The sequence below is a fragment of the Radiomyces spectabilis genome (genome assembly GCF_025331425.1).
Source record: "Radiomyces spectabilis strain NRRL 2753 chromosome Unknown BYT42scaffold_5, whole genome shotgun sequence".
Lineage (NCBI taxonomy): Eukaryota > Fungi > Mucoromycota > Mucoromycetes > Mucorales > Radiomycetaceae > Radiomyces > Radiomyces spectabilis.
Window position 1 is genome coordinate 60,278 of NW_026251930.1, and position 25,930 is coordinate 86,207.

At 44.3% G+C, this 25,930-nt stretch overlaps 10 protein-coding genes across 10 annotated transcripts; 9 read left to right on the plus strand and 1 right to left on the minus strand.

Annotated features, from left to right (window-relative positions):
* The first annotated feature begins 539 nt into the window (after nucleotides 1–539).
* On the plus strand, nucleotides 540–3,812 carry BYT42DRAFT_564612 (uncharacterized protein). Its single transcript, XM_051567757.1, has 6 exons — nucleotides 540–718; nucleotides 800–991; nucleotides 1,065–2,538; nucleotides 2,590–2,789; nucleotides 2,873–3,267; nucleotides 3,345–3,812. Exons 1-6 carry the CDS (start codon nucleotides 554–556, stop codon nucleotides 3,691–3,693), a joined length of 2,775 nt encoding a protein of 924 aa, XP_051424181.1. The 5' UTR covers nucleotides 540–553; the 3' UTR covers nucleotides 3,694–3,812.
* BYT42DRAFT_564615 (WD40-repeat-containing domain protein) lies at nucleotides 3,813–7,633 on the plus strand. Its single transcript, XM_051567758.1, has 8 exons — nucleotides 3,813–3,993; nucleotides 4,052–4,142; nucleotides 4,210–4,313; nucleotides 4,396–4,611; nucleotides 4,679–5,097; nucleotides 5,156–6,730; nucleotides 6,791–6,937; nucleotides 7,005–7,633. The coding sequence occupies exons 1-8, from the start codon at nucleotides 3,903–3,905 to the stop codon at nucleotides 7,461–7,463; spliced, it is 3,102 nt and encodes a 1,033-aa protein (XP_051424182.1). The 5' UTR covers nucleotides 3,813–3,902; the 3' UTR covers nucleotides 7,464–7,633.
* Nucleotides 7,634–8,875: 1,242 nt separating this feature from the next.
* On the plus strand, nucleotides 8,876–10,143 carry BYT42DRAFT_564618 (uncharacterized protein). Its single transcript, XM_051567759.1, has 5 exons — nucleotides 8,876–8,945; nucleotides 9,011–9,080; nucleotides 9,153–9,204; nucleotides 9,326–9,875; nucleotides 9,948–10,143. Exons 1-5 carry the CDS (start codon nucleotides 8,922–8,924, stop codon nucleotides 10,017–10,019), a joined length of 768 nt encoding a protein of 255 aa, XP_051424183.1. The 5' UTR covers nucleotides 8,876–8,921; the 3' UTR covers nucleotides 10,020–10,143.
* Nucleotides 10,144–11,322: 1,179 nt separating this feature from the next.
* Nucleotides 11,323–12,309, plus strand: BYT42DRAFT_593008 (uncharacterized protein; the record flags this gene model as incomplete). The annotated part of the gene is made up of 6 exons (XM_051570663.1): nucleotides 11,323–11,378; nucleotides 11,467–11,611; nucleotides 11,664–11,680; nucleotides 11,757–11,844; nucleotides 11,917–12,098; nucleotides 12,153–12,309. 6 exons carry the CDS (start codon nucleotides 11,323–11,325, stop codon nucleotides 12,307–12,309), a joined length of 645 nt encoding a protein of 214 aa, XP_051424184.1.
* Nucleotides 12,310–12,411: 102 nt separating this feature from the next.
* BYT42DRAFT_494806 (uncharacterized protein) lies at nucleotides 12,412–13,441 on the plus strand (the record flags this gene model as incomplete). Its single annotated transcript, XM_051564320.1, has 5 exons — nucleotides 12,412–12,480; nucleotides 12,542–12,664; nucleotides 12,728–12,890; nucleotides 12,956–13,182; nucleotides 13,274–13,441. 5 exons carry the CDS (start codon nucleotides 12,412–12,414, stop codon nucleotides 13,439–13,441), a joined length of 750 nt encoding a protein of 249 aa, XP_051424185.1.
* Nucleotides 13,442–14,693: 1,252 nt separating this feature from the next.
* On the plus strand, nucleotides 14,694–15,366 carry BYT42DRAFT_564636 (uncharacterized protein). The gene has a single exon (XM_051567760.1). It carries the CDS (start codon nucleotides 14,783–14,785, stop codon nucleotides 15,293–15,295), a length of 513 nt encoding a protein of 170 aa, XP_051424186.1. The 5' UTR covers nucleotides 14,694–14,782; the 3' UTR covers nucleotides 15,296–15,366.
* Nucleotides 15,367–15,530: 164 nt separating this feature from the next.
* On the minus strand, nucleotides 15,531–16,546 carry BYT42DRAFT_612737 (uncharacterized protein; the record flags this gene model as incomplete). The annotated part of the gene is made up of 2 exons (XM_051571663.1): nucleotides 15,531–16,285; nucleotides 16,336–16,546. 2 exons carry the CDS (start codon nucleotides 16,544–16,546, stop codon nucleotides 15,531–15,533), a joined length of 966 nt encoding a protein of 321 aa, XP_051424187.1.
* Nucleotides 16,547–16,762: 216 nt separating this feature from the next.
* Nucleotides 16,763–18,323, plus strand: BYT42DRAFT_564637 (uncharacterized protein). The gene has a single exon (XM_051567761.1). The coding sequence runs from the start codon at nucleotides 16,834–16,836 to the stop codon at nucleotides 18,157–18,159; it is 1,326 nt and encodes a 441-aa protein (XP_051424188.1). The 5' UTR covers nucleotides 16,763–16,833; the 3' UTR covers nucleotides 18,160–18,323.
* Nucleotides 18,324–21,801: 3,478 nt separating this feature from the next.
* BYT42DRAFT_564641 (kinase-like domain-containing protein) lies at nucleotides 21,802–23,512 on the plus strand. The gene is made up of 7 exons (XM_051567762.1): nucleotides 21,802–22,156; nucleotides 22,220–22,317; nucleotides 22,393–22,636; nucleotides 22,705–22,781; nucleotides 22,855–22,954; nucleotides 23,026–23,196; nucleotides 23,267–23,512. Exons 1-7 carry the CDS (start codon nucleotides 21,937–21,939, stop codon nucleotides 23,461–23,463), a joined length of 1,107 nt encoding a protein of 368 aa, XP_051424189.1. The 5' UTR covers nucleotides 21,802–21,936; the 3' UTR covers nucleotides 23,464–23,512.
* A 409-nt stretch (nucleotides 23,513–23,921) lies between these two features.
* BYT42DRAFT_564649 (uncharacterized protein) lies at nucleotides 23,922–25,793 on the plus strand. The gene is made up of 4 exons (XM_051567763.1): nucleotides 23,922–24,577; nucleotides 24,650–24,914; nucleotides 24,984–25,143; nucleotides 25,224–25,793. Exons 1-4 carry the CDS (start codon nucleotides 24,205–24,207, stop codon nucleotides 25,545–25,547), a joined length of 1,122 nt encoding a protein of 373 aa, XP_051424190.1. The 5' UTR covers nucleotides 23,922–24,204; the 3' UTR covers nucleotides 25,548–25,793.
* Nucleotides 25,794–25,930: the final 137 nt, after the last annotated feature.

Sequence of the window (25,930 nt, forward strand, 5' to 3'; positions counted from 1 at the left end):
ACCGACTCTGGTATATCGCCGATAGTGCTCGTGTATTGTTGCGCTTCACAGCTCCATGCCTCAACCTTTGCAAACCACAAGTTGATCCTACACTTCCAATTGGGCGGCCATTTAATGTTCGCCAATAGTATTCTCTGACTATAAATGACCCGCTGAAGATGCCTTTGACTACTCCGTTATAAAGTCTTTCTTTGCAACCTACAGCATCAGTAACAAGAGCGCCAGCAAAGACTTAAAAGACATTGATGCAGTCGTCCACTCTGTTTAAGATGGTTGGATAAGGACAAGCATCGTTTTTAATTTATGTAGGCCTTGTATAAACCGATTTTACTTGATACAAGCCTCTTTCATTCATTTTCACTTGATACAGGCTTTGTATCAAGCAAAGAATCTTCCATTCGGTGTGGCTGTGGGCCTTACATTTCCTTTTCGGGAATGAGGCGTCCTTGAGCAAACGTGACTGGACCCAGTGACTCGCAGGATTTCGGGAGTTGAAACAGGCTGATGCACACAATGAGGCGGATGAGAAGAATTGCATCCCGACAAAGTTATCATGTTTGGTGGACGACCGACCCGAACTTCGTCTGCCAGCAGACAACCAACAAAAGTGACCGATGACCTCGACTTTCCAGACATTGATGCGTTACTCAATGCGCCTCTTCCGGCAGAAACAGACGCCATGGACGATGGAACCGAGCTTGACGATCCCGAGTTGCTGGTAATCTTACCGAGTGCGAGTTGTTTTCACTGACAAATGCTCTAACTGTCACGGCATTGCTTCCGGCATGGTTTACGATAGAAACAACTTCAAGCCCTCACATCGCCTCATGGTGCGACGGCCGCTTCTAAGAAGCGACCAGTACAAAAGAAGAACCCGGTCGCGTTACCTGCCGACTTGGACTTGGAATCCTATGTGACACTGGCCCAAGAAGACGGCGACGATGTCTACGTAGAATTGACGGAAGATGACTATAATGATCCTCATTTACTGGTAAGTGGTGGATACACTTTGTTTAGAATGTCGTTAGGATTGACCCTCCCGTTTCGGCGGCTTCTGCGCTCAGACCGAATTGTCAGCATTATCGTCCGCCCCAGAGCCTGTCCATAATCAACCATCCGCTCGACCTCCGCAATCAAAAAAGCCTACTGAAGCCGCGTTGCAATTGATGAATATGGGATTTTCCCAGATTCAGGCAATGGAAGCTCTATCCATGTTTGATGACGATATCGAGCGCGCTACCAACTACCTACTAGACATGCCAGCCGAAGCAACAACAGAGGCTGAATCCGTCCCCGCCACCACTACATCGAACGTTCCGCAGACATCAAACGACATGCTTGTAGATGTGACATCGACGCCTTCAGATACCGTGATGAAAGAACCGGAGCAACAGCAAAAGGAATTGCCAGACCTGAGCACTCCTGAGCAGGGTGAAATGGGACAAGACATGGATATTGTGATGGAGCTCGAAACCCTAGACCCTCAGCAACTCAAGGAAAAGGCTCAGCAATATCAGAAAATGGCACTTGATGCAAAAAGGCAAGGTGATAAGAAGAAAGCTGTTGCGTTATTGAGACACTCCAAAGTTTTGCAGCAACATTACACCGATCTCAATGAAAGCCTCCCCACATCTACCCCCACACCGGAACCCATTCAACCAAGATCTTTTACTTTACCGTCTCCATCCCAACAACAGCCTCCTATGCTGACCGAGTCGAATTCTCCTATACAGGAACCTTCAACATCGCCCGCTGTAACGTCGCCCGCTGCAACATCACCCGCTGAAACACCCACCTCCGCGGTTCCGCCCATTAATGACCAGCAAGTAGCCGCGCTGCAGAAATTGCTGCAGCAGATTATCGAGAAACAGAAAGAATACAAAGAAGCTGCATTGCACTACAAGGAGCTCGGAAACCTGGTGGTGGCGAAGCAAATGATAAAAACATCAAAGAATCTTTTACAGCTTGGTATTCAAGTGAAGAAGGGCGACATCACCGATATTCACGAGATTGAAAAAAATATACCCGACAAACCGGATTTGCACTTGGGAGACGGCAAAATGCGACATATTAAAGAATTCGGCCCGGGGGCGTGCAATCAAACGTTTGAACAACTGGGCACCCAGTTGTCCTACCAAGTGGATGTATGCCACAATCTTTCCATTCAGGCCGGTGGACGTACATCAAAAGGAGGGAAGTCCATGTCGGATTCATGCAATCTGCGGTTTTCCCAATTAGAGAAAGCGTTTGCTGCGGATTTAGTGTGGTTACGCTCGTACCATGATCAGACACCGGATGCTCCAACGCCATCACTGCATTTCGAGCAAGTCGATTATACCTATCGCAACATTCTGGATCACATCCCACCGAATCAACTGGAGCTGAAAATTATACGAGGATCGGGTATACAAACACTTGAAGTAGCTCATCAAGTCAACCCATTTGTGACTTATGACTTTGGTGGATGGCCCCCTGAAAATACGGCGCAAGCAGCCATGGGCAAAGGTGAAACACCTGTACAAAAAGGTGTTAATCCAGGTAACAATAACCGATACTCTACTCATTTCTTTTTTGCTAACGATTCTTCAGAATTTAATTTCGAGTTGCAGATACCCATTTTACGTACCAATCGTCTGTTTGTCCGGTATATCCAGCGTAAAAAGCTTACACTTGAAGTGTTTCACGAGAAATACAGCTACGGTCTATTTCGACGGCCCATCTCGTTAGGTAAAGTTATTCTGCCCTTGGACCGACTATTAACCAAATGTTCCATATCCGGATGGTTTGATGTAAGTCTCTTCTTTTTTCTCGCTCATTGACCCGGATTGGGACCATTAACGAATGTAAACTGGTGAACTTTCTATGCCTCTAGCTTGTGGATGCCAATCGTAAGAAAACAGGAGGCCGTTTGGAGCTTCAAGTAAACATGCGTGAGCCGCTGTCATCGGAAGATGTCGTGAAACGATCGGAAAGATGGCTTGTGATTGACGCTGTACAGAACGATACGTCGCAACTGATGGCAGCAGCAGGGCTTACTGCGGGTCCATATCAGACGCCAGCCAATACCGCAGTGCCATCACCGTCTGTGACCTCAAATCCTGCATCGCCCTCCGTGGCTGCTGCCGAGAGTGATTCATCCATGACAACACCGCCATCATCAGCAAAGCAAGAGATTAAAGCAGCGGCTCCCGAAAAGAGCACCGCTGGTAAGCAAACGGTGTCAGCAGATACTCCAGAATTAGAGCAAGCAGAAGAGGAACTCAACAGGTAAATGTCATTTTGGCTACATAGAAAAAAAAAAAGCAAAGGTGAGATTAACCATTTTTTTTTTCGGATATCACTAGTGTGGAAAGTATTGTGTCCAATATGGTCTTGGAGCACGAAATGCGTGTAGTTAATACGGCGTTGTCGTCTAAACAATCCACTAAAGCGGAAGAAGATTTGATGGATCGAAAACAGGCACTGGAGATTAAGATGAATATGCTGGTGATTCAAGTACAGACCGGTATCCTGGACATGGCTACCTATCTGAAAGCAGTACAGACTCGGATGGACCGCGACCGTCAATTGGCTCTTTTATTTAAGAAACATCAACGATTAGATCTTGCCAAAATCGCCTTGACACGAAAAAAGATCATGCAAGACGAATTGGAAGAAGCAGAAGCCGCTATGGCAGCTGGAGATGGATCTTGAGTGTCCTGTGGATTGATAACATCCAATGGCTGAGGGCTAATTTCCTTGCGGGCATGATTTGTTGAAGCATCTGCTCTTTTTTGATTCTCAGCTTTTTCCGTTCTGTTCATATTGCAACCCATTCTTTTCCTCTTTTTTTTTTCCAACCATCGCCCAATAAACCCTTCTTGCCATTGACTTGTTCTTCTCAAATTATCTGATTCTGGCTCATGCCTTCTTCTTTGCAACAATTGTTACATGACAGAGCATGCTACAGCAGCCACTATCGGTCCTACAAAGAACTCATTAGAAACCGGTTCGGTGAGTAGGCTCGCCCGACTTCGGCAATGTGGCTCTGTTGCTCACATGCTTATTACAGTTCAGAATGTCTATGGGGACGAGCAAATGATGGCACGCATGACGCTCGAGCGGGTGCTTTCGGGTCACACTGGTTGCGTCAACTCACTCTAGTATGTCAATGGCCTTCATTCACCAAAGAATTCAACCCAATCTGATCACTGATCGTACGTGTTATAGTTGGTCCCGGCGAGGTGAGCAACTTTTAAGCGGCTCGGACGATATGAACCTGATCCTATGGTCCGTGTATCTCGATTATCAGTACAATATCACCATTGAAACAGGTATGCTGCTGGACAGCGGGAGAAAAACCCTGTTGTATAACATGCCCACTAATATTCTTGTTGTTGCTGCGTTTGTAAAAAGGCCATCGAGCCAATATTTTTTCTGCTGTGTTTATGCCCAAGACAAACGACCATATCATTGTATCGGCGGCGGGCGATTCCGAAGTTCGTGTTTTCGACCTCAACGCCGAAGATATGCACCGTCCCATGCATATTTATACCTGTCATGACGATCGCGTGAAACGCATTGCCATTGACGACAACAACCCGTATGAATTCCTTACTTGCTCCGAAGATGGTATAGTTCAATCAGGGATAACAAAGAAGGATGTGATTCCTGATGTATTTTACGCCATAAACCGTAGGCACGATCCGTCAATTCGATCTTCGCGAACCTCACATATGCACACCACACAATTCCCGCTCCTTCCTTACCGCCACACAACGGCCATCACGCGAATATCCATCTCAGAGAAGAGAAGGCGTTCGCGAAGGCTGCTCTGAGCCACTCGTTGATTACAGTCGATACGGTATCGATATCAACACGATTTCCCTTAACAAGATCCATCCGCAGTATTTTGCTATTGCTGGTATGGACGACTACATCTATCTGCACGACCGACGGATGGTCTCCGGGCGTAACGGTGGGGGCGGGGCAGGAAGAAATAAGACACACGCCAATAGTTCGAGATGTATTAAACGGTTTACCGCAAGTTCGGATGGTCGACGACGGCGGAATAAGCACATCACCGCATGCAAATTCAGTGAATCGAACGGAGAGGAGGTACGTGGACTTTTACGGACAAAGTTGCGATGAAATGGTTATTGACGGAATGAAATAGTTGCTAGGCAGTTGGTCGGCGGATGACATTTATCTTTTCCATATGAACGATTCACCAACATATGGAGCTGGCTGCAGCAACGGCACCTTTAGTCAATCATCTGCACACAAAGGAAATGGATTTCTCGGTCGCATCAACGCTTCTTATTTTAATGACATGGCTATTATTCATGAGGCGTTTTACGAAGGGGATTTGAACGAGGCATTGGAGATGCTTTCCGAATTCTCCAGGTACACCGTAGGCACATCCGAAGGGATGGATCTAGCTGAACAGTACCGAAAGCGCACACTTGCCATCTGGGAACTGTCCATGTTAGCAGCTTGTCATTTACGGCGGGTCTATGAACGAGAAGTGGCTATGAGAGACACCGAGAACGGATTGGATGAAGTGGCTGAGGAAGAAGTGGCTTTGGCCCGTAAATATATGCAGGAAGCCGAATCGCTCGTGCCGCCGATTTGGGAAGGATATTGGTGCCTTGCCGTGGGTTATTTTATCGCCGCCGGGGGAACACGAAGCAACGGATGCGAAGATCGTGAAGAATGGCTTCACAAAGCCTACGACTTTGCCGATTTTGCATACTATGCGCGCTCTAAGAAAGATGATGCAGGTTCCGATTCGGTGCAGAGTCCTCAGATAAATCCGTTGGACCACGTTGCTCTAAATGAAGACCCGCGAGTGTCCCTTGATCAAGATGAAGATGAAAATGAGGACTCTGAAGACAACAGAGACTCATTTGGCGATGAGGACTTGAGTGAAGACGAGGACTTGGATGAAGACTTGGAGAGCGAGGACGATGTACACGACGAAGACGACGATAAGGACGATATGGACGAGGATGAGGACGAGGATGATGACGATAGCAGCATTTCAAGTAGTGACGAGTTGCCCATGATAAAGTGGTTCACATATGACGTGCGACAAGCCATCAAGAACGATTGGATGGATGTATCATTGGACGAGCTTGAAAGCGAAAGCGACGACACAGATTCATCCAACCCCGATCCACTTCGATTTGTCAAAGAACGATATAGATGGCTTGAATACATGTACATATTCACACCGTTTTCTCCACTTCCGTCTCTTCCTCCCGGTCAACGAGGATCCACGGATGAACCCGGCTCAAATTTGGAAAATGGCGAGCAAAGTACTTCACAACAGGAACAACGGTCTGCATCTTTGGCTATATCAAACGACAATGAAAGGTTACAATCAAGTCCCAGTAGAAATGAACCCTCTCAGGTCTCGTCAACTGCAGATTCTCCATCCCGCGCGCGTCAGCATCAAGATGTAGTCACCGATTCTGAAGCGGAGACTGCCCCGGTGCGACGTGCTTACCATGGTAATGTGGACGAAGAAAGCTCAGACGAAGAAGTCAGTGATGACGAGCACGAGAATACGACAGAGTTCTGGACTGAAAGCACTGACCATCCGATGGATGACATTGATAGCGATTTCCTTTCCATGTCGGAAGATGTATACAATAATATTATGGTACCTGCCGATCGCGATCGAATGGAAGACGATGTCGAAGTGGTTGGTTATCGCCAAAAATACACTGGCCACTGTAATGTCAGGGTAAGTCTATGATGTACCCCTTGAAGTGGCAGGATAGTGGTTGATTTTATCACGCTTTAGACCATCAAAGATGTGAACTTTTATGGCCCCAACGATAAATATATCGTGTCCGGTAGTGACGATGGTCTGGTGTTCGTATGGGACAAGAAGTCTACAAAGATTGTGCAGATTCTGAAAGGCGATGAAGATACCGTCAATGTGATTCAGGTAACTGTCCAGCTTTCCTTGTTACTCCAATAGACTACATGACTCATATCCCATTCTCTGGATTTAGGGACATCCTTTTCTTCCTATCATGGCGGTTTCCGGCATTGATGACACCGTGAAACTGTTCAAACCGATGGCATCACCCTCTACAACGTCTCGGACATGGGAACCTCATTTAAAAACGTCATGGTCGCCCTCCTCTCGTATGTATGATATGGACGATATTGTTCGACGAAATCAGGATAATCGACTCAGCGAAGGTGGCGACTTGGTTTATTCCCGTAATATTATTGCTATATTGACAGCCATCATGAGAAATCGGCGATTTAATTCATTGCAATCGGATGGTTGGGGACCGGACGATACTGACAGCAATCAGGAAGACGAAGCTGGCAGTGATCGAAACGGTCGTAGGAGAAACAGTCGTGATGATGACGAAGACAACGACGAAGACGAAAGCAACAGTGAGAGTGAGGAGGAAGACCCCAATGTTCGTCGTCGATCTCGTCGCCAAAGAGCACAATGATAAGATCCTTTAAGGAAATTGCTTTACTGTCAATTAGCCTGCACTGATTTTCTTCAAATTGTATTTGTGATGCTATATTACGCATTGTATAAAGAAATTTACATATGTTTCTACCATGCAACCTTGCACGCCATGATTTCGCTTCTTCTTACCAAATAGCTATCAATATAGGCCAATTCTGTATTCATGAGATATGGGACGCCGCAGTTCCACTATGCAATCATTAGTGCGTATTCGTTTTTGTCACTCATGATGGAAATCATTCCACCGTCATTTGCTGGCTATTTGCATGATTCGACCGTGTTACAGGATCATCTATTTATTTTATTGATAAAACTGGTTAGAGGCGCTGTTGCCGAAATTTTTTCCTGCATGGAAGATTGTATGATCCATGCATCAAATTTACCATTCATACTTCGGATCATCATCCTATAGCACATATGAACAAAGGATATGGGACGCTATGTAGTTAATATCAACCAGCCGAAACGATCTCACGAATTTTTATCGACTGTAACAACGTGCATTATTTATGAGCACTATTTTACAGGATAAGTCTCTATTTTAGCCAAGCATCTTAACCTCAAATTAAAACCAGATTCTCGGCTGGATGTTCCAGGGTATTTCTACGTCGGAAAATACGCCCAATAAACCATCCTACAGTATCTTTCGTGAATTACAATGTGATTACCAGTTGATAAGCATGGTCAACAATTTATTTGACCAATTATCAAAGATCTGTTCACGCGACATATTGCACGAGGTCTTCATGCCTCTTTCTCAAGCTATACCAATGGTGTGAAGAAGGGAATAGATTGTTCCCACTTGAGGAGGGAAACAGAAGAGACATCAACGATTGTAAGCCATTTCAAAATTCAGGATGGAACAAGGTTTGAGCGTCTCAAATATTTTTCTTCAATAATTGAAAAATCACATGAAAATCTGTCGCGTAGAAGGCCAATATTAGAGGCACTGACACATGTAATACTGGATATTCAAACCGGCTATATAGAAACGCCTTTCGAGTGGACACGGCCGATAGTGTGCTTGAAACATCGTCCAAAGATGAGAATGGTTTCATGATGATAAAGCATTGCCGCACAAAAAATATCGGTTCACCAAAAAGTGATTCCCAATATAAATCGTATGATGTCAGTGCTTCAAGTGTGGATCATTTCGTGCAGGTAACACAACCGCCGGCATGCTTCATTAATCGGCTTTTTCCTTGCAGCAACACGAACTGCCAAGTCCGCCAACCTTAATTTCACGTGTTTCGCTGTGGCTTCTTTTCACATGTTAATTGAAAGCACAGACAGCCCTGGTTTTTTTTTCTTCACATGCCAATTATTTTGGCATTGAAACTCACTCTGTTTTCCAAATAAATTGCCCGGACCTAATTAGGCTTTATTAATACCTTTCTTCTTCTTTACTCTCTTTTACCATATTCATATCATCATTATGCCTGCCTGGAACAACGTTACCGTAAGTACTCAACGAAGAATACCTCATTATCATAAAACGATGACTCATCATCCTTCAACTTTTAGATCCCTGAAACTCCTTCAGCAACTTTTGTACAAGTGAAGAACATCTCCTTGCAATCCTCAGAAAAGACAGGTAAGTCTTTTGATGCCCTATATCCTGCTCGCCAATCCTCGGTGCTAAGAATGGCGGTTTCATGTTCGATAGTCAAGGACTTCTTTTCATTTTGCGGTAAACTCAAGCAGTTCGAACTGACAACGTAAGTACATGCATTTCTTGGCAATACATGGCAGAACTGGTTTGGTCAAGCAGGAGCAAGCAGGATCAGTAACTTATCGTATGGGTGATTAACGAGTGGAAACGGACTGTATATCGTGTAGTGATGATGATGGTGCCCATCAAGTGGCTGTGATCGAATTTGAACGTGAATCGGCTGCCAAGACCGCCATTTTACTCAGCGATGCGTTACTTGACAATTGCCATATTCATGTGTCATCCTATTTTGAGGAATCCTCCAGCAACGAATCTGAAAAATCCGTGGAAGCGCACGATCAGTCAACTACCCATGGTACTGAGACGCCTCAGGAATCCAAGGCAAAATCGCGTATTGCCGCCGAGATTCTCGCTCACGGATACTTGCTGCAAGATCAAGTGGTGGCCAAGGGTTTGGCCTACGATCACAAATATGGATTTTCCAACCGCTTTACTGGCTATTTGTCCGCTCTGCAATCCAGTGTCAAGACATTTGACGAGAAATATCGCATTTGGGACAAGGCGTTGGAAATTGATCAAAAGTATAAAATCCAAGAAAAGGTTCAAAACGCCGCTCAAACCGCGCTTCAAACGCCTACGGGTCAAAAGGTTCACGGCTTGGCAAATCAAACCTTTGCTCAGGTAGCCGCCGTTCATTACGAAGCAAAAAAGATTCAGGTAAACCTATTGGATGTGGTTTGATGAAGTAGTGTGGGTAAAAAAAAGGAGATACTGACTATATCCTGATAGAGCGAAAAATTGTTGAAGGAAACCAACACCGCCGCGACAGAAACCCAACCTCAACCTTCAGTGGCCGCTTAGAATACTTGTCCCTAATTCCCATGTTACCTTTGTATACTCCATAAACCAAGATAATGACTACAGTTTTATGATACCATTACCACTTGGATAACTAAACTCTTTTTCAGTTGAGTTGGGCGTGAGGTGACCTTTTTACGAATTTGAGCAACGGAGCAGATGTAGCACCGCAGCTTATCCAATTTTCCTTGTCATGGATCTAAAATAGTATTGTACACCTCCGATCTGGATTGTTGAGGTGGCAAATCCTGGTAGATCTAGCAATGTCCAAGTGAACACGGGTTCACGCTGATTCAAATTTTTGCATCAATTTGACGCTCAAGCCTGAAGGAACTTGATGTCTAACTGGATAATTTTTTTTTTCTTTTTTCCAAAAAAATCGAATTTGAAAAAAGAGGCGAGGTAATGTCGCTAAGTTAAAGTTAACAAGTACTGAGTAGGGTAATCGTCTCAGTTGAGTCGATTGCTTTTTACGGTTTATTTTTTCAGTTATGGATGAAGTTGGTGACCTAAAGTTATTTTCGAATAAAAGCATTACCTACTACAAAAAGACATAAGCCGATTGATGATAAAAATCCAGTGAAATACTGTAACAGCAATTCAAAATGACCGGTTTCGATTACTTTTTGGATCGACTCAATTGAGTCGGTTGTTAAAGCACTGGTGTGCCTCGATTTTTTCTTCTTATTGACGCTTTAACAAGCTATGCTCTTTGGTTATGTTCAGAGTGTCTATTAAAGTTGGTCTAGACAATTCTGCTTGAAAACGAAGGCGTACCAAAATGAAGCAAAAAAGGGCCTCCTGCATTGATAAAGTAATTGGACAAAAGTTGATAAGTATGACTCTGGCGATAATTTGTATCTAGTAACTGGCCACAATGAAGTTTGAAGGAGTACAGTCATATACATACCTTTCTGCTAAGAGGAAAATAATACGAATGTACGATAACTTGCCTACGCTGACTCACAAAACCAATAAGGTAGTTTCGTTACTGTATATGCCATTTTTTATTTGGTGAACGACTTGCCAAGATGTTTAAAAAGGAGGAAGGAGCTGGTTAAAGGGGTTTCATGAGAATAGTTTCTATTAAATGGGCTAAATTTAGCTTATGAATAGTAATGTAAAAGAAAGACATGAAAAGTGGCCGTCCAACATGATCTAATAAAGTTCAAAGCTTGCTGCTTTCGGCTGACCGGCTAAACTACAGTCACGGGCTCGTTGCGCTGAGTGAAACGAATTTTGTGCACCCAAGTAAAGCACATACTTCTTGTTTTAGTATCAGTACATAATTCGGCCATTAATCACCATGGCACTCATGGAAGACGACGATCGAATGCACATGCTGGCGTCTGAGGATGACCGGTAATTAATTCTACAGCCAACGGTTTATAACTGGTTTTCTAATTGCCTGGTTTCGGCTGTTATTCTTGCCACTATGCACAACGAATAGGCCCCCGTTACTGTCGCTACGCACACAACACGGGCTTACAAAGTCGGAAATCGTACAAGGCATGGCGAATCGGTTCATGTACTCTAGATATTATATTGCGCTGTATATCGGGCTCGCGTTGCTAAGTCTGGTGACGATTGTGATGGTAGGTCCTGGAGAATTGCATAAAGAGAACTTGCTGATGGCCATTCCAATAGTCCATCAAAGAAACTTGGTAAGCTCCCGCTTGTACCTTGATTGATAATCCTTAGCCAACGTATGAAGCCCATCATATTGACACCTGTGCCTAGTCCGTCACTGCTATTCATCATTTTTGAAGCCATTATCAACCTTGCCATGATCATCGAAGTCACAGTCCGATTGCTCGCTTTACGACGGGTAAGTAACTTTGAATAGTCATTTGATCACCACAAAAGAGACCTGGAACGCATGACTTAGCCAATGCAATAGGCGTATTGGCATTCGGTTTGGAATATCATTGATATTGTGCTTGTTGGACTGTGTGCAATTACATTGGTGGTGCTGGCCACCGGCTGTTCCGTGGGTGAACGAAGTGAAGCCATTTTTGATACAGTGCTGTTGGTGATTCGAAACTCGTTTCAGGTGTTTCGACTGTTTATGATGATCCGCAAGTGAGTCATGCCTCTTATATCTGACTAGAATTCATGCTGATGATGTGGTGATAGAAATCAATATTCTCTCAATGCACGGTCAACACGGGTGGATTTCGATGCTTTACCTGACTACGGCAGGGATCCGTCGGTGGAGTTCTCGGCTTTCGATCGTGGTTTAGACGAGAGTTTCCTTGAAGACGAGGATTCGGATGTCGAGCATGGACGATAGCCGCTTGTGACTATTTTTTAGACCAATAAAAAAAGGATATAAAAAAAAGAGAAGAGCAAAAAAAATTATCACAAACTTACAAAGCATTGAATCGTGACGAAAATGAAGAGAGGTTTCGCGACTAAATCAGAAAGCAAGAAGAAGCGCACCAAGACGTATCACTGTGCCAAGGTACTTTATACATCTCGATCATGGCAGCATGGACAATGCGTTTGAACTTTATCGATCAAAGGAACAATACAACAAAGGCAAAGGAGCGTTTGCTATTCAGACAGATATGAGTGGTGTACTCGTCATGTGCGCTCGCGGAAAAGAAGGCCGAGCGGTGAAAGAAGCATTGGACGTATTCCAAGATGTAAGAAAAGATACCTCATGGAATAATGCAAAAGTGAGATTGACCTGAGTTGACGAAAACTAGTATGCCAATGTTTTATATCCTGCCGAAACTACGGCTGACACCAACGAGGATGAGGAAGACGATGACGATGACATTGAAGCTTCTATCGCAAAAGAAGTCGCTGCTATGAAAGCACCAAAACAAAAGAAACGTTTTGCGAATATCAGCACAAATACGGGTTGTCGTAAGTGGAAGCGCACGACCGGATCGGGGAAAAAGAAACGGTCCCTAACTCGTTTTGATGGGCAGTTGCTTTTATTAGGACTTTGCCCCCGATTGAACCCGTGCAGTTTGTGCATTCGATCTTAACAGACATCAACGAAAAGCAGATTCAAAAGACGCGATATATTTCCCGATTTTTGCCAGTCGAAAAGACCTGTCAATCGAATTTACCAGAAATTGAAAGAGTTGGTGCGCAAGTCATTAAACCCAAATTTGATACCGTCGATGACGCAGGCAATCCAATTGTTAAAACAGTAAGTATCATCATGAAAAAAAGGGGAAAGTCAAAAAAGAAGAAAAAGGATAAATTGCATTGAACACTAAAATTGTAACCCGTTTGTCTAGTTTGCCATTGTTGCCCGCATCCGCAATTGCACGAAATTGGACCGAGCACAAGTCATACAAACGTTGGCCAGTGTCGTTGGTTCTCCGCATAAAGTGGATCTCGAGAATCCAGAATACACAATCATTGTGGAAGTGTGTCAAGTAAGTAAGAGAGGAGAAAAGGGATGAAAAAGTTAAGGGGTGTACATACCGGAACCATCTATATCGGGTACGGGAGATTGATAAGAAACCGTTTTGCTAGAATATTTGCATGATGTCTGTGGTGACTGATTTTGCCAAGCTGAAAAAGTACAACATTGAGAGTCTGCTGGGATTGAACAATGCGGGCAAACCTCAAGATGGCAAGGAAACACGATCGGCGGAAGAAACAGTAACAGTGGAGAAAGAGGAGTCAGTGACTGAATAAACAGAAAGCATTGGAGGATAGAATTAGAACTCCATACATGTCTTTATAGACGGATACTGAAAAAAGACGCAAGATTCCATTTGACTTTTTCCACTGTTCTATTCTAGGAAGGAAAAGGAAATTTTAAGCTACACAAACGGTCATTTTCAGGGCATGTGTAACCATGGCGAACGGATCGGTTGGTAAAGCGTGCGTCTATTTTTACCCTCTTTTACCTTTTTCAAAAAAAGGACGGCTTCTTGGAAAGAGGAAAAAAAAAAGTGATAATAAACATACTGCGTATATTTCTTTTCTCTCTTTTACTTCCTTCCTTTCCGATTATATAGTTTTTTTTTGTAGTATCATCATGGATCTACCCAATGTTCCTGTGAGCCTACCACCGGTGCTTCCAGGACCTAACGATACCGGAACGTCTGCTCCATCCGATCCACCGACGAGCCCACCTACGACCCCTCCACCACCTAGCACCACCACTGATGCACCACCTGTAACGACTTCCAATCCAACATCACCTCCTGTTACCACGACCGATCCCCCTCCACCAGTCACCACACCTCCAACAACGGTAAGCATACCATAACAACAACAACAACAAGACAGGCTTTCATGAATAAACAAGTCTAATCACTGATATGACGTTTTCGTTGTTATGATTTTTAGCATGATCCTCCTGCTACAACTACAGACCCACGACCACCTACGACTACAAGTTCTGGACCGGATCGTCCGGATCCTACAAAAGACACGACGGCTCCTCCTCCTCCCACGACAGAACCCAAGCCTCCTACCACCACCGACGGTTCCAAACCAACGACCAAAGCGCCTCCACCTAGTAAAACAGTCATGACTTCATCCGGTGTTCCTGTTATTACCGTCACGTCGTCCGGCGATCGAGTGCTTACAATTACAAGTACTTCTTATACCGTGTTTCCTACCACAGTGAGAGGCGATGACGAAACGACCAAAGAACCATCGTCGAACAAGTCAGGGATCATTGGTGGTGTGGTGGGTGCGGTTGCTTTTGTCGCCGTGATCGGTATGTTTCAAAAATTCTCTCTGCGGACCCAGTGAATTCATCGGCTGACTTTTTGTTTTTTTGCTGCATGCTGCTTCGTGTTTGGCTAGGCCTCATGGGATTATTTATTTTGAAACGCAGAAAGAGACGTCAAAGCACGTTTTTCAAAACAACACCCGAAAATGGCGGAGGAGATCCAGATCACATGTTTTATCCGACGGAAACCATGACGGATAACCACTCGTTGACAATGCCCATGCAAAACATACCGAAAGCGCGTCCGTTAGTAGCGCCGCTGGCCCCCACCGGTGGTGAAGAAGAAATGGGACTATACGGTGGTGGTGGTGGTTACGCTCAACAGCCCAGCGGTGTCCATGGTTACCCAGCACCTACCCATGGTGTCTATGGTAACCCCAGCTTTTCAAGCAGCGGCAACATGGCGCATTATGCTTCACCGTATGCGGAACAAGTGGCTCCGCCCGCATACCTTCATCGCCACGTTCCCAATGAAATCGACTATTCAGAACCTCACCCATTACCGCAACCAGGATACACTAACATTGTGCATAAACCAGACACTCCCCCTTCGCAAGCATTCTAAAGGCGTCTCACAGTTGCAAAAAACTGCCAAAACCTAGTGAACTCCTACAAAAAAAAAATAGTTTTTTCATTTATATTTTCATTTTTGATCATTTCTAGCTAGCATACTTTTTTTTCCCTCTCTTTTTATTCTCTCCATATAATTTACTTATTTTCATGGTAGTGATCCGTATGGTTTTAATTGGATCATGTTGATACTTAATTCATATCTGTTGATATGCAACCTGTTCCTTTTTTCAAATACCATGGTGACGTCCTCTAACGAGAAACATCGTCGTTAAAAGTATAAAGCACAGAAAGATGTAATCGATTTGAGCCGAGGTTGTAGCCCCGGCTTGGAACACACCAATTTGGCCCAATTTTCCCAGATCGCTTCCAGGTGGCAAATTCAACGACTTTTGTGGTTCTGGCGGTTGAGCGGCCACATTGGGTTGCCTTGGAGGATAGAGAACAGGGACGGTGCCGTGTTGGGCATTTGGATTCGGTTGAGGCCGCGGTTGTTGCGGTGGCAACTGTGGAGGCGTTTGCCCAGAAGGTGGACCAGGCGGAGCAGCGCCAGGTGGAGGTGGACCAGGCGGTGGGATAGCAGCTGGAGCTGTGGTTGCCACCGGAGGAGGATTCAGTGAAGCCGCGGCCATTGGAAGCTTATTCATCGAAGCCGGATCCGGTTCCGAAGTCACCAACGATAAAGTCGTGGTAGCTGCGGATTCGGATGCAGGATTCGAAACGGCGGCTACCGATGTGGGAACCAAAGACATAACACTTTCGGGAATCAGTGGAGGCCTAGACAACAGCTGTTCTGCGGAAGGATCCTTGGATGCCCCGTCATGCAGCACCCGATCTCGATCTCCGACTTGAGGAGGATTTTGATCTTGAGGAGAAGGAGGCTTTTCCAATCGTTGTTCATGTATAGGTGCGTTTTTGTCTTCAATCACCGGTGCGCCATGATTTTCCAAAGGAGGTGGTGACATGGGTGCGTGATGATTATTCTCTATTTTACCGTGAGAGGTTGATTGATTGTACCACTGTCTGCGGGGTTACCTTGGGCACGGCCGCTGCTGTCATGTTGCTTCTTCCGGTCATGTCCTTCCGAGTGTTTCCCGTGATGCTCAATATGCTTATCAGGTTGGTTGTTGTTTTGCTGTTGGTGTTCGTGCGGCTGCTTGTCGTGCCTATGCTTTCCACCTCGGTGTTCCCGGTCGCCCGGCGGACCATGATCTCCGTGTCGAGATCGATTAATATCAAACGACATGGTTTTCCTACTCTATCCCGAAAAAAACAGGTAAAATCGGAAGTCTTTTTTTTAGTTCGTTGCGCGTATATTTATGCAGCTCATTCTCGGTTGTATTCTGAACGTGGCTGGATGTGGCGATGCGTGGTGCCAGATCGAATAAGATCCATATTTTTTTAGTCTCACGTGATCCATCTGAAAAGAAAGATCGCTCGTTTTAAATCACGATGGCCTCACTTTTTTTTTTTTTTTATCTTTTTATCTTATTTTTTGGCTTTACACGGTTCCTGAAAGTTTTTGAATCTCACATGACACAATCAGAAGTGGTACTTCCTCCACCGACTCGAGAGTATTCGTCCACGGGGGATTTCGGTGACTTTGACAATGACGATCTGGATGATCTGGAAGGTTGGACGACAGCCGACTTTATATCCGAGAATGACTTTGACATGATCGACATGCTTTCGGCGGCCCTTGAACAGGTGTCGAGTCAACTGGACGAAAAACAGCGTGAATTCCGGGTCAAGTCAAGTGAATGGACAAGTAAAACCAAGGAACAATTGCGAAAACAAACCAACAAGTTGGAAAACCGCAAAATCCGCATTCAGGAGCAACTGAAACGACACTACAATGCCATCGATCGACGAATGAACAAGGATGCCAAGACCGTACAGTTGCGTGACAAGATTTCGTTTGTGATTGGCGTTTCGAATGCGTGCGTTGCGCCGGCCTTGGCCCTACGATACCCTAGCTGGATTCCCGGCTTTTACAGTACACAGCTCGTGCTGTTGCTGACGTTGCGCTATGTGATTTATCGATCCAAACGGTGGCATTACTTTATTTTTGACATGTGTTATTTTGTCAACGGAATGATGATACTGTTCTTGCAAGCGTTACCCTGGAGCAAGGAACTGTTTATCGCTATTTTCTGTCTTACCAATGGTCCGGTCGCGTGGGCTATTGTCACATGGCGGAATTCGTTGGTTTTTCACTCGCTCGACAAGGTCACCTCCGTCTTTATCCACATTTTCCCTCCTCTCGTCACCTACATTATCCGATGGATGCCGGAATTGCAAACGGACAGTTACTGCAGCAGTTCCGACATTGCCAAAGCTTACCGCGATGCTCGATTCCCCGCTTTGGCTGAACTATCTCATATGCGATTCAAGGATGCCATGATTTACTCAACGTTGGCATACGCAGTATGGCAAGCATTGTATTTCATTTTCGTGATGGTCAGACGACGCGAAAAGGTCGAATCGGGTTTACGACTGACTTCGTATTCATGGTTACTCAACGATACCCATGGCAAAAAAGGATTCATCCAAAAAGCGGCGTTTTGCTTTGGATCAAAGTACAAGCTGCATATGTTTATGTTGCTTCAATTGGTGTACAACGTAGTGACCTCGATGCCGACATATCTTTTGTACAAATACTTTTGGCTACACTCGCTATTTCTCATCGCCATGTTTGCTACGAGCGTATGGAACGGTGCCACGTATTACATTGAAGTGTTCTCAAGGCGATACATTGTGGAGATCGAACGGAAAATGGTGGAGAACGAAACTAAACAGGTGGTAGCCGTGGAGAAACAGCAGTCCGTACCCAATACCGATATCCCTCATGCCCAATAATCATTGGTACTCCATCCTTTTCCTTTTTGTATTTATACTAATAGCGTCTCTATTCCCCTGGGGTTAAAATATCTCTCTCTCTCTCTCTCTTTTTTTTTCGTTCACATGCATCCGATTTGGTGCGCACTATGACCTTTAGGGTTTTTTCCTAATTTGCGTAATATCCCCAAAACCGAAAAAGCCAGCCGTGAATATTGTTCTTTTTAGAATACCGCTTTCACCCAATTTAGTTGGCAGACAAAGCAGAGTTGATAGACATATGGATTCGATGATTTTGATTATTGATCAGGCACCAAAGTGGATATGGGTATGATCTATTCCGAAACTGCAATCGTTTTTTACTATGACGTTCGTTGAAACCTGGCAGTCCGCCCTTTGCCTGATCCCATACTGGCGGCGACTTGAATTTCGGTAATCCTCATGCGGACTTTTTTGTTTGGGGGCCTTTGAATCCCCTGTGGAAGACTATCATAGAGGGGATGGGCAACTCGATCACTGAGCCCTACTTCTTGGTCTATCAAATTTGTAGACAAATTTCTTCCTTGTCAGCACTTGAACTTTTCAAAATCACGTCATGCCCAGCCGAGTCGGCTTGATGTGATACCTGTCCATTTCTGCATATGCATACAGTAGTTGAATAAAAGACCGAGAGAGCTTGCTTGACTTGTATTCTTTATTTTATCCATTTATCAATTGCATAAAAGAAGGCTTTTTTTTTTTTTTTTTTTTTTTTTTTTTTGGTTAGTTGTCCTTGTGTTTTTTTTCATTTTCCTATGGTGTATCCATCCTATGCTGTAAGTTCATTGCTGCATGATGCGTTGTTTTTCACGCCTCTCCTCAATATTTCGTTCCGATTTGCGCTTCATACATCAAGCAACAGATTCACAACACTATCTGACAAGCAAAAACAACATACATCATCTACAAGCTTCCTGAAACACGAGAAAAAATAGCAGATAGGACCAACGGATCAATTCTGAGCGGAATATGGCGTAGTGGCTGTCAACTAATCAAGGTTCACCATCCCATTTTACACCATATCGCTTCATAACACAGGTACAACAGCTGAGCATCCATCCTTAGTCGGTAAAGACCAAAGCAAATGAAAAATAAGCTTACTGTAACAATGATGCGGCTTATACACATGTGAAAGTTGGAAGAAATAAAGAAGTGGAGAAGGGAGAAGCGATGAGAAAATAAGTATATCTGACAATTCAGGGCGTGCAGAAATTGAATCGATAAGTTTAATGCCATCTTTCGCGTACTGTCTGATACGCCCTTGCATTATTGCAGCACCCTGTAATCTTGTTCCAATCTTTTGTCGTTTTCCATGAATTGCATGCGCCCTTTCTGGCAGGTTTCCATCAAGGTATGATCCACATCTTCGTGACTTCTGAGTTTAGATAGAACTACGTCCCGAGCAATCTCATCGAGCCGCACAATGGTCGGATCATCACGCCGTTCCACGGGTACAAGCGACGTTTGGTCGATGAAGAAGTGAGTCAGCGCCACCAAAGGGTTCAAAGGCAAATAGTCAAGAAATGGCCAAATCGAGGTGCCGTCCAACAAGTAAAACGTTCTTGCCCAGCCAGCGCACACAAGATGTCTTGCAAAGGGTAAGTGGTCGTCCCTTTTCCTGTCTTCCAATTGATATCTCTAGTGGTGTCACGGGTTCCAATGACGATGACTATGGGGACTTGCTTGTGCATCTTTGCCAACTGCAAGCAACAATCGATCACCTGGAGGTAGAAAACCTCATCAACAATAGGCTCGACCCTGATTAGAAACGGCAGGCATTCACTTGGATGACGATCGTGGGGGGCGTAAACAACGAAGGAATTCAACACAGTTGACCATTCGGGGGGCTCTGGGGAGTAGACATCTCTGGCTTGGTCGCTTTCAAGAAAAAGAAAGAAACAATCACGGAGTCGTCAGTTATGGACAAGAATACCGTATTATAAAACTGTACCTAGTACGCTCGAAACCATGATAATTTTAGGTGTATCGAGCATGAGTTGGCATGTAACGAGAGGGGAACATTGAGAAGGCTTTGGTCTGGTTGGTCAGCACGGGCTGTTATATGAAGTTTGCTTGGCGTATCGGTTTGAAAGAAGAGAATTATTATTCTGGAGTGAGCGGATTTCCTGGCTTACAAATGCTTATGTGGCGGCCAGAACAATGAATCGTCAAATGTCACCGCGTCCCATTTTGGGATGTTGTTGTTGTAGACAACCACATAAATAATTATCTTTACTCTTGAATCCTTTGTTGACGCTGGCACACTTTAACTGAAGAATTGATGGACCCTTGCATCCTTGGAAGTTCGTGATGACCCGACCATTGTGAAGCTTTTTGATATTGCCCGGAATACATTTAAGTCAGACCCCTGAAGCCACGAGGATGTGAGACATTGTTTGCTGGTCGTCTCCCCGCAAACATGCAAATCGAGGAAGTATTGCAACAACGTTGTGAGGAGACACCGAGAAGTCAGCGTATCAAATAATCCGCACAAGATGGGATTCAATTTGTCGATTCGATTTATGCACAAGCTTCATTGTCCGTTCGATCCGAATCAAGGCGACCGTCAACACCATCGGGCCGACGATCATCGCCACGCAAAAGATGGATTCAGTATGTCGACTAGGTTTATGCAAGCGTCACAATCTGCACTGAAACCGAATCAAGTCAGGGCGAACGGTTAATACCGTCACTCCTCGGATCATCATCTTCATCTCATGCTGCCAGTGTCATCCCCGAACCTGCTTTTACCGACATGCTACCAACTTTGCAGGCTGACGATAGATTGGGTCTTCCTCGATTAATACAAAAAACCATTGATTGGCAAAGGCAAGGACATGGGCTTTTTTCGAAGTACAAGACGCAATCGGATCAATAAGAAACGGCGGACCTAATCAGCACAACTTCCAGCTTCCACCCGGGCGCGCTTTCCTCCTAAACATTCGTTCTCATTCGTACCACCGGCATGCTACCCGAAAAGTGGCAAGGCACAAAGGAAGAAGATAACCACTACGCCGTAGGGCTCGCCAGCACACCTACTAGAGTCACCTTTTTATATTTTTCTGCGCGGCCTCAAATTCTTCCTCCTGTGAGGGTTTCTTATTTCTTTTTATTTCCGTTTTATGAATAGTCAACTGCAGGAGATGTGGGGTATTATTGAAAAACCCGCAACCTCGTGTATACAAATAAAACAGGCTTCCACCTCAAATAGCAATTTCATGTCAACTGCTTAAGAAATCTAAAAGCTACAACCAACCACCTAAAAGTCACTTTCGACTAAAATACGAATTGACCTTTTATTTTGTGGCTGTTTTACGTACCACCTCCACCCACATCGTCTCGTCTCGTCTCATCAATAATCCAAGCCGAACCTGGTGACCTACAATGGAAATCCAGACGTTACCATAGGTTACACTAACCTCAAGTTTCGCTTATCATGGGAAAAAATCGCCAGAGAGAAGTGATGGTAAAGCAGAAGAAAAAGGAATATATTTTTTTCTTGGTGACGGACATTCGGTTCCCCTCACGGCGAGGGCTGCTGTCATTGGTTGTAAAAATAAACGATAACCTTAAAATGTCGATGCTTGTTTCATTTCCATTGAAAAAAGAAAAAAAAAATCAAGCCAATCATTTTTTGGCAATCAAGCTTACTCACGTGGTTTGATTTCATTCATTCTTTGGTTTGAGTGTTTTATTTTTTTAGGCTTGCGGGGTGATAAAGCTTAGTTTTCCACTTCTCTTTTGGTTCGATAGTCACTGATGCCTCCGAATACAAACAGCCGTTCTTACGACGAAGCAAGTTATCATACTATGGAGGCTTCGGTTGATCAACTGATCAATGCTACTCCTTATGTTGATCTCGAAGTGGCTCACACCGATTTGTTTGAAGGGGCTTTCAAAGTCGTTACTGCGGTCTTTCCGTCCTGGCAACGAGAACACATCAAATTCGTTCAATGCAAGGATGGCATCACCAATCAATGTAAGCATCACTGGAGACCAAAATCCCCACGACTATCAACTTATCCATATGTACTCTTTGTAGTGGTTCGAGCAACTCATTTGCCCAGCGACTTTACGGTGCTTGTTCGAGCTTACGGAAAGGGATCCGACCGCATTATCGATCGACGTCAGGAAATGATTGTAAGTTTTCATTTAGTTCTTCTACCACTGCATAAAATGCAGCAGGTAATGTTAATAAGTCATTTTTCTGGATAGAATATGATTACACTGTCTTCTGAAAACTTGTGTCCTCCGCTGTATGCGCGATTCAAGAATGGCCTTGTCTATGGTTTTATCAAAGGGCGAGTATCTTCGGTGGAAGACTTGGGTCAACCTGAACAGGCACACTGGATTGCCAAACGGTTGGGCAAGTGGCATAAAGTGAAGCTCCCTCAAGCGGATTGTCAAGCTTGCAACGGACAAAAACTGTGGACAACGATGCGTCAATGGCTTAGCCAAGGTATGAGTGACATAGAGGTGATGACATGGGGGGGTGACTTGTCGGGTTGCTAAGATTGAATTTTTTAGTGCCTGCAAAGTACCAAAATCCTCGATCTCAACACACTTTTGCGAAACGGTTTGACATGAAAAAAATAGCATCTGAGGTAGGACAAAGATGAACTTTTGCTGGTGAGATGGTGATCTGAGTGCTAAAACCGTTTTTTCCTTTTTACACAGCTCGACTGGCTCATTAAGCGATTAGAAGTGTTGGGTTCACCAATCGTTTTTTCACATAATGATTTACTATACGGCAACATCATTCTCGACGATCAGAAAGGTACGCGATCCAAAGCACGAGAATAGCATGTGATAGTGGTGGTGCTGACACACGTGGTTTGGTTGGTCCAGGGGAAGCATCCTTCATCGACTACGAATATGGTTGTTATGCTTCACGTGGGTTTGATATTGGCAACCACTTCAACGAATTCGCTGGTTTTGAGTGCGATTACTCCAGATACCCTACTAAAGAGTTCCAGCTGCAGTGGTTTGAGTGGTACCTGACGGAATACAACTCTGGAGGTATGATATTTGATTGGGTATGCGCGGGTTTATGTTCAAGCTCTGGCTGATAATATCAACCTACATATAGTTGCTCCTTCGATAGAGGATCTCGAAACGCTGTATCACGAAGTGAACGGTTTTTCATTGGCGTCACATTTTTATTGGGGATTATGGGCGCTCGTGCAGGCCATGGTTTCCGATATCGATTTTGACTATATGAACTATGCCGTCCTTCGCTTTGACGAATACGAAAAGAGAAAGCAGCAAGTGATTCCCACTTTGTAGATTTGACAAATAAACACATACAACTTATATCCATTTTCATAAAAGAAGGCCAACGGTATTATATCATGATGTTGATTGCTTACACAACTGAACCAAGCAGTTCAAGTGTTTTGAAATCAAAGCGATCATATTTTGACTTTTCAAATTGTCACAATTTTTAGTGGCTGCAGCTAGGGTTTTGCATCTTCCGCAAACAATTACAATCCGGTGCAAAAGTTACAGTAACTCGGTTAAAATAAATGAAAAATGAACTGAGATCTCACGTTGCTTCCAAGCGGTTTGAAATATGTAAAGAAAATGATCGTTGATATGCTTGCATTCGCGGCTGTATTACTATGGCAGGCGGATTTTAGGACGTGCGTCTTTGACTGCATTAGGAATAGCGCCGTACGACAATGAAATGAAATCCGTTGTCATAACATAGTAACAGACGTTATTTCACTCTTTTCACTCATTCACTTCAAATTAATCTTCTTTCGCCGAACAATGAATTTTCTATATTTAGTTGAAAATGTCACGGTGCATACGTCTCATGACTTGCCATACAAAACTCGGTAAACAGAAAAAGGTCAAGCTTGCGTGGGTATCAATCGACGCTTTCCATAAAAGGCAAACATTTTTTTTTGGATAAGGGCCGAGACGGCTCGTCATCTCGCCTCGTTCAAGGAATGCACGTGACGTGATGCCCGGAGCTAAGCATAATGCAATATGGACTGGCGAAATGGTTGATCATGTTCTTTCATGATGATGTTGGATCTCTTTCGGATAGAATATACTGCCAACTCGCTTGAAAAATACAGTCGTACTTTTTGGATCGGCCTCGGTGTGTCGGTAGTAACCAACCTTATCCAGGCATTCGCCATGGCTTTTCAACGGAAATCACATATTGCCAATGACCGACGACCAATTGATCAACGGATAAGCTCTTTCAGACGGCCGCTATGGCTGGCTGGATTTCTTAGTTATCTTGCTGCCAATATCATTGGCTCCGTATTTTCGATCGGATATTTACCCATTGTTATACTGGCACCTATTGGAGCCATGAACCTCGTATTTAATGCAATAGCAGCGAGGTTAATTCTCGGTGACCCATTCACAACCAAAAGCGTCTTAGGTAGGCTAAAAAAGAAAAAGATGATGGGACCAAAAGGATTGATTGTCTTTTTTTTGTTCTCTTCTTGGCAAGGAACCCTGTTGATTGCGATAGGGGCCTTATTGGTGGGATTATTCGGAGTCATTCAAGAACCGAACCACAGTTTGGAAGATTTGATTCAGTTGTATAAAAAGCCGGCCTTTATTATTTATTTCAGCATCATGGAAGCGGTAATTGTCTCGATGATGGTCATTACGCATCTTATGGAGTATCGATACCACAGCATGGGAGGCGTCGGAGGAAAATGGCTGGGATGCGTCATTGAACCTGCCAAATTAAAAATGACCATTGGCATGAGGTAAGGGTCAGCTACAATGATAAAAAAAAATGCAGCGGAGACTTATTTTAGGGAGTCGAAAAAAAAAAGTTATGGTGTTTTAGGAGGCAATATCAGTAGTCAAAGCATGCTATTTGCCAAAAGCGGGATTGAACTGATCATCATCAGTTTGGTGTCCAAGAACAATCAGCTTCAATATGCGTTGACATGGATTTTACTGAGTATGATGATATTGACAGCTGCCATGCAAGTAAGGTGACACAAAAAAGGAAAAATTGGATGACACGATAACTCACCATGGTCTCTTTTTTTTTTGGCGTGCCGGAATAGTTGTACTATCTCAACAAAGGTTTACGATTATGCGATACCACTATTTTGGTCCCCTTATCATTTTGTGCGTTCAATGTATCTTGTCTTTTCAACGGTCTCGTCTACTATGATCAATGGGACAGGTTGCGGTGGTGGCAACTTTTATGCGTCCTGGTTGGTGTTGCCATCACGGTAGGCGGGGTGTTGTTACTGACGTGGCGTACCGGTGCGGCCAATATGCAAGAAGAAACTGTAGTGGCCAGTTTATCCCCCCAAGACGATGATACTGAGCGACGAGCATCCGTGGACGAAACGACTCATCTACTGGCTAGACCCAGTGTTTAAGAATGTGAGATTGCAGCAGTCAAGCCATGCTCATGTAGACAGACGCCATAAATAAAGACATAGACAGACAGAGAGACCGACTGCTTTTTTGAATGAGTGGTGGGGATTGAATGATGAAGCGCACGGTGCAGGTGATTCGTTTTTCGCGGAGCAAAGCGTGACGTTTTTCTTGGTTGAGTTGCAAGGCGTCCCAATGGATTCGAATGTCTCAGTTTTTTCCAACATCCGCTGAGTGGGCACCCCAACTCGGGACTGAAAAAAAGCTGACAAGTTTTGAATTTGTTATTTTTTTTTCTAATTTTCGATTTCTTATTTGTGCTTTTTTGTCTTTCCCTATCAAAACCGATAAATTAGGCTGAGAACGAGAAAGGATTGGAAAGAGG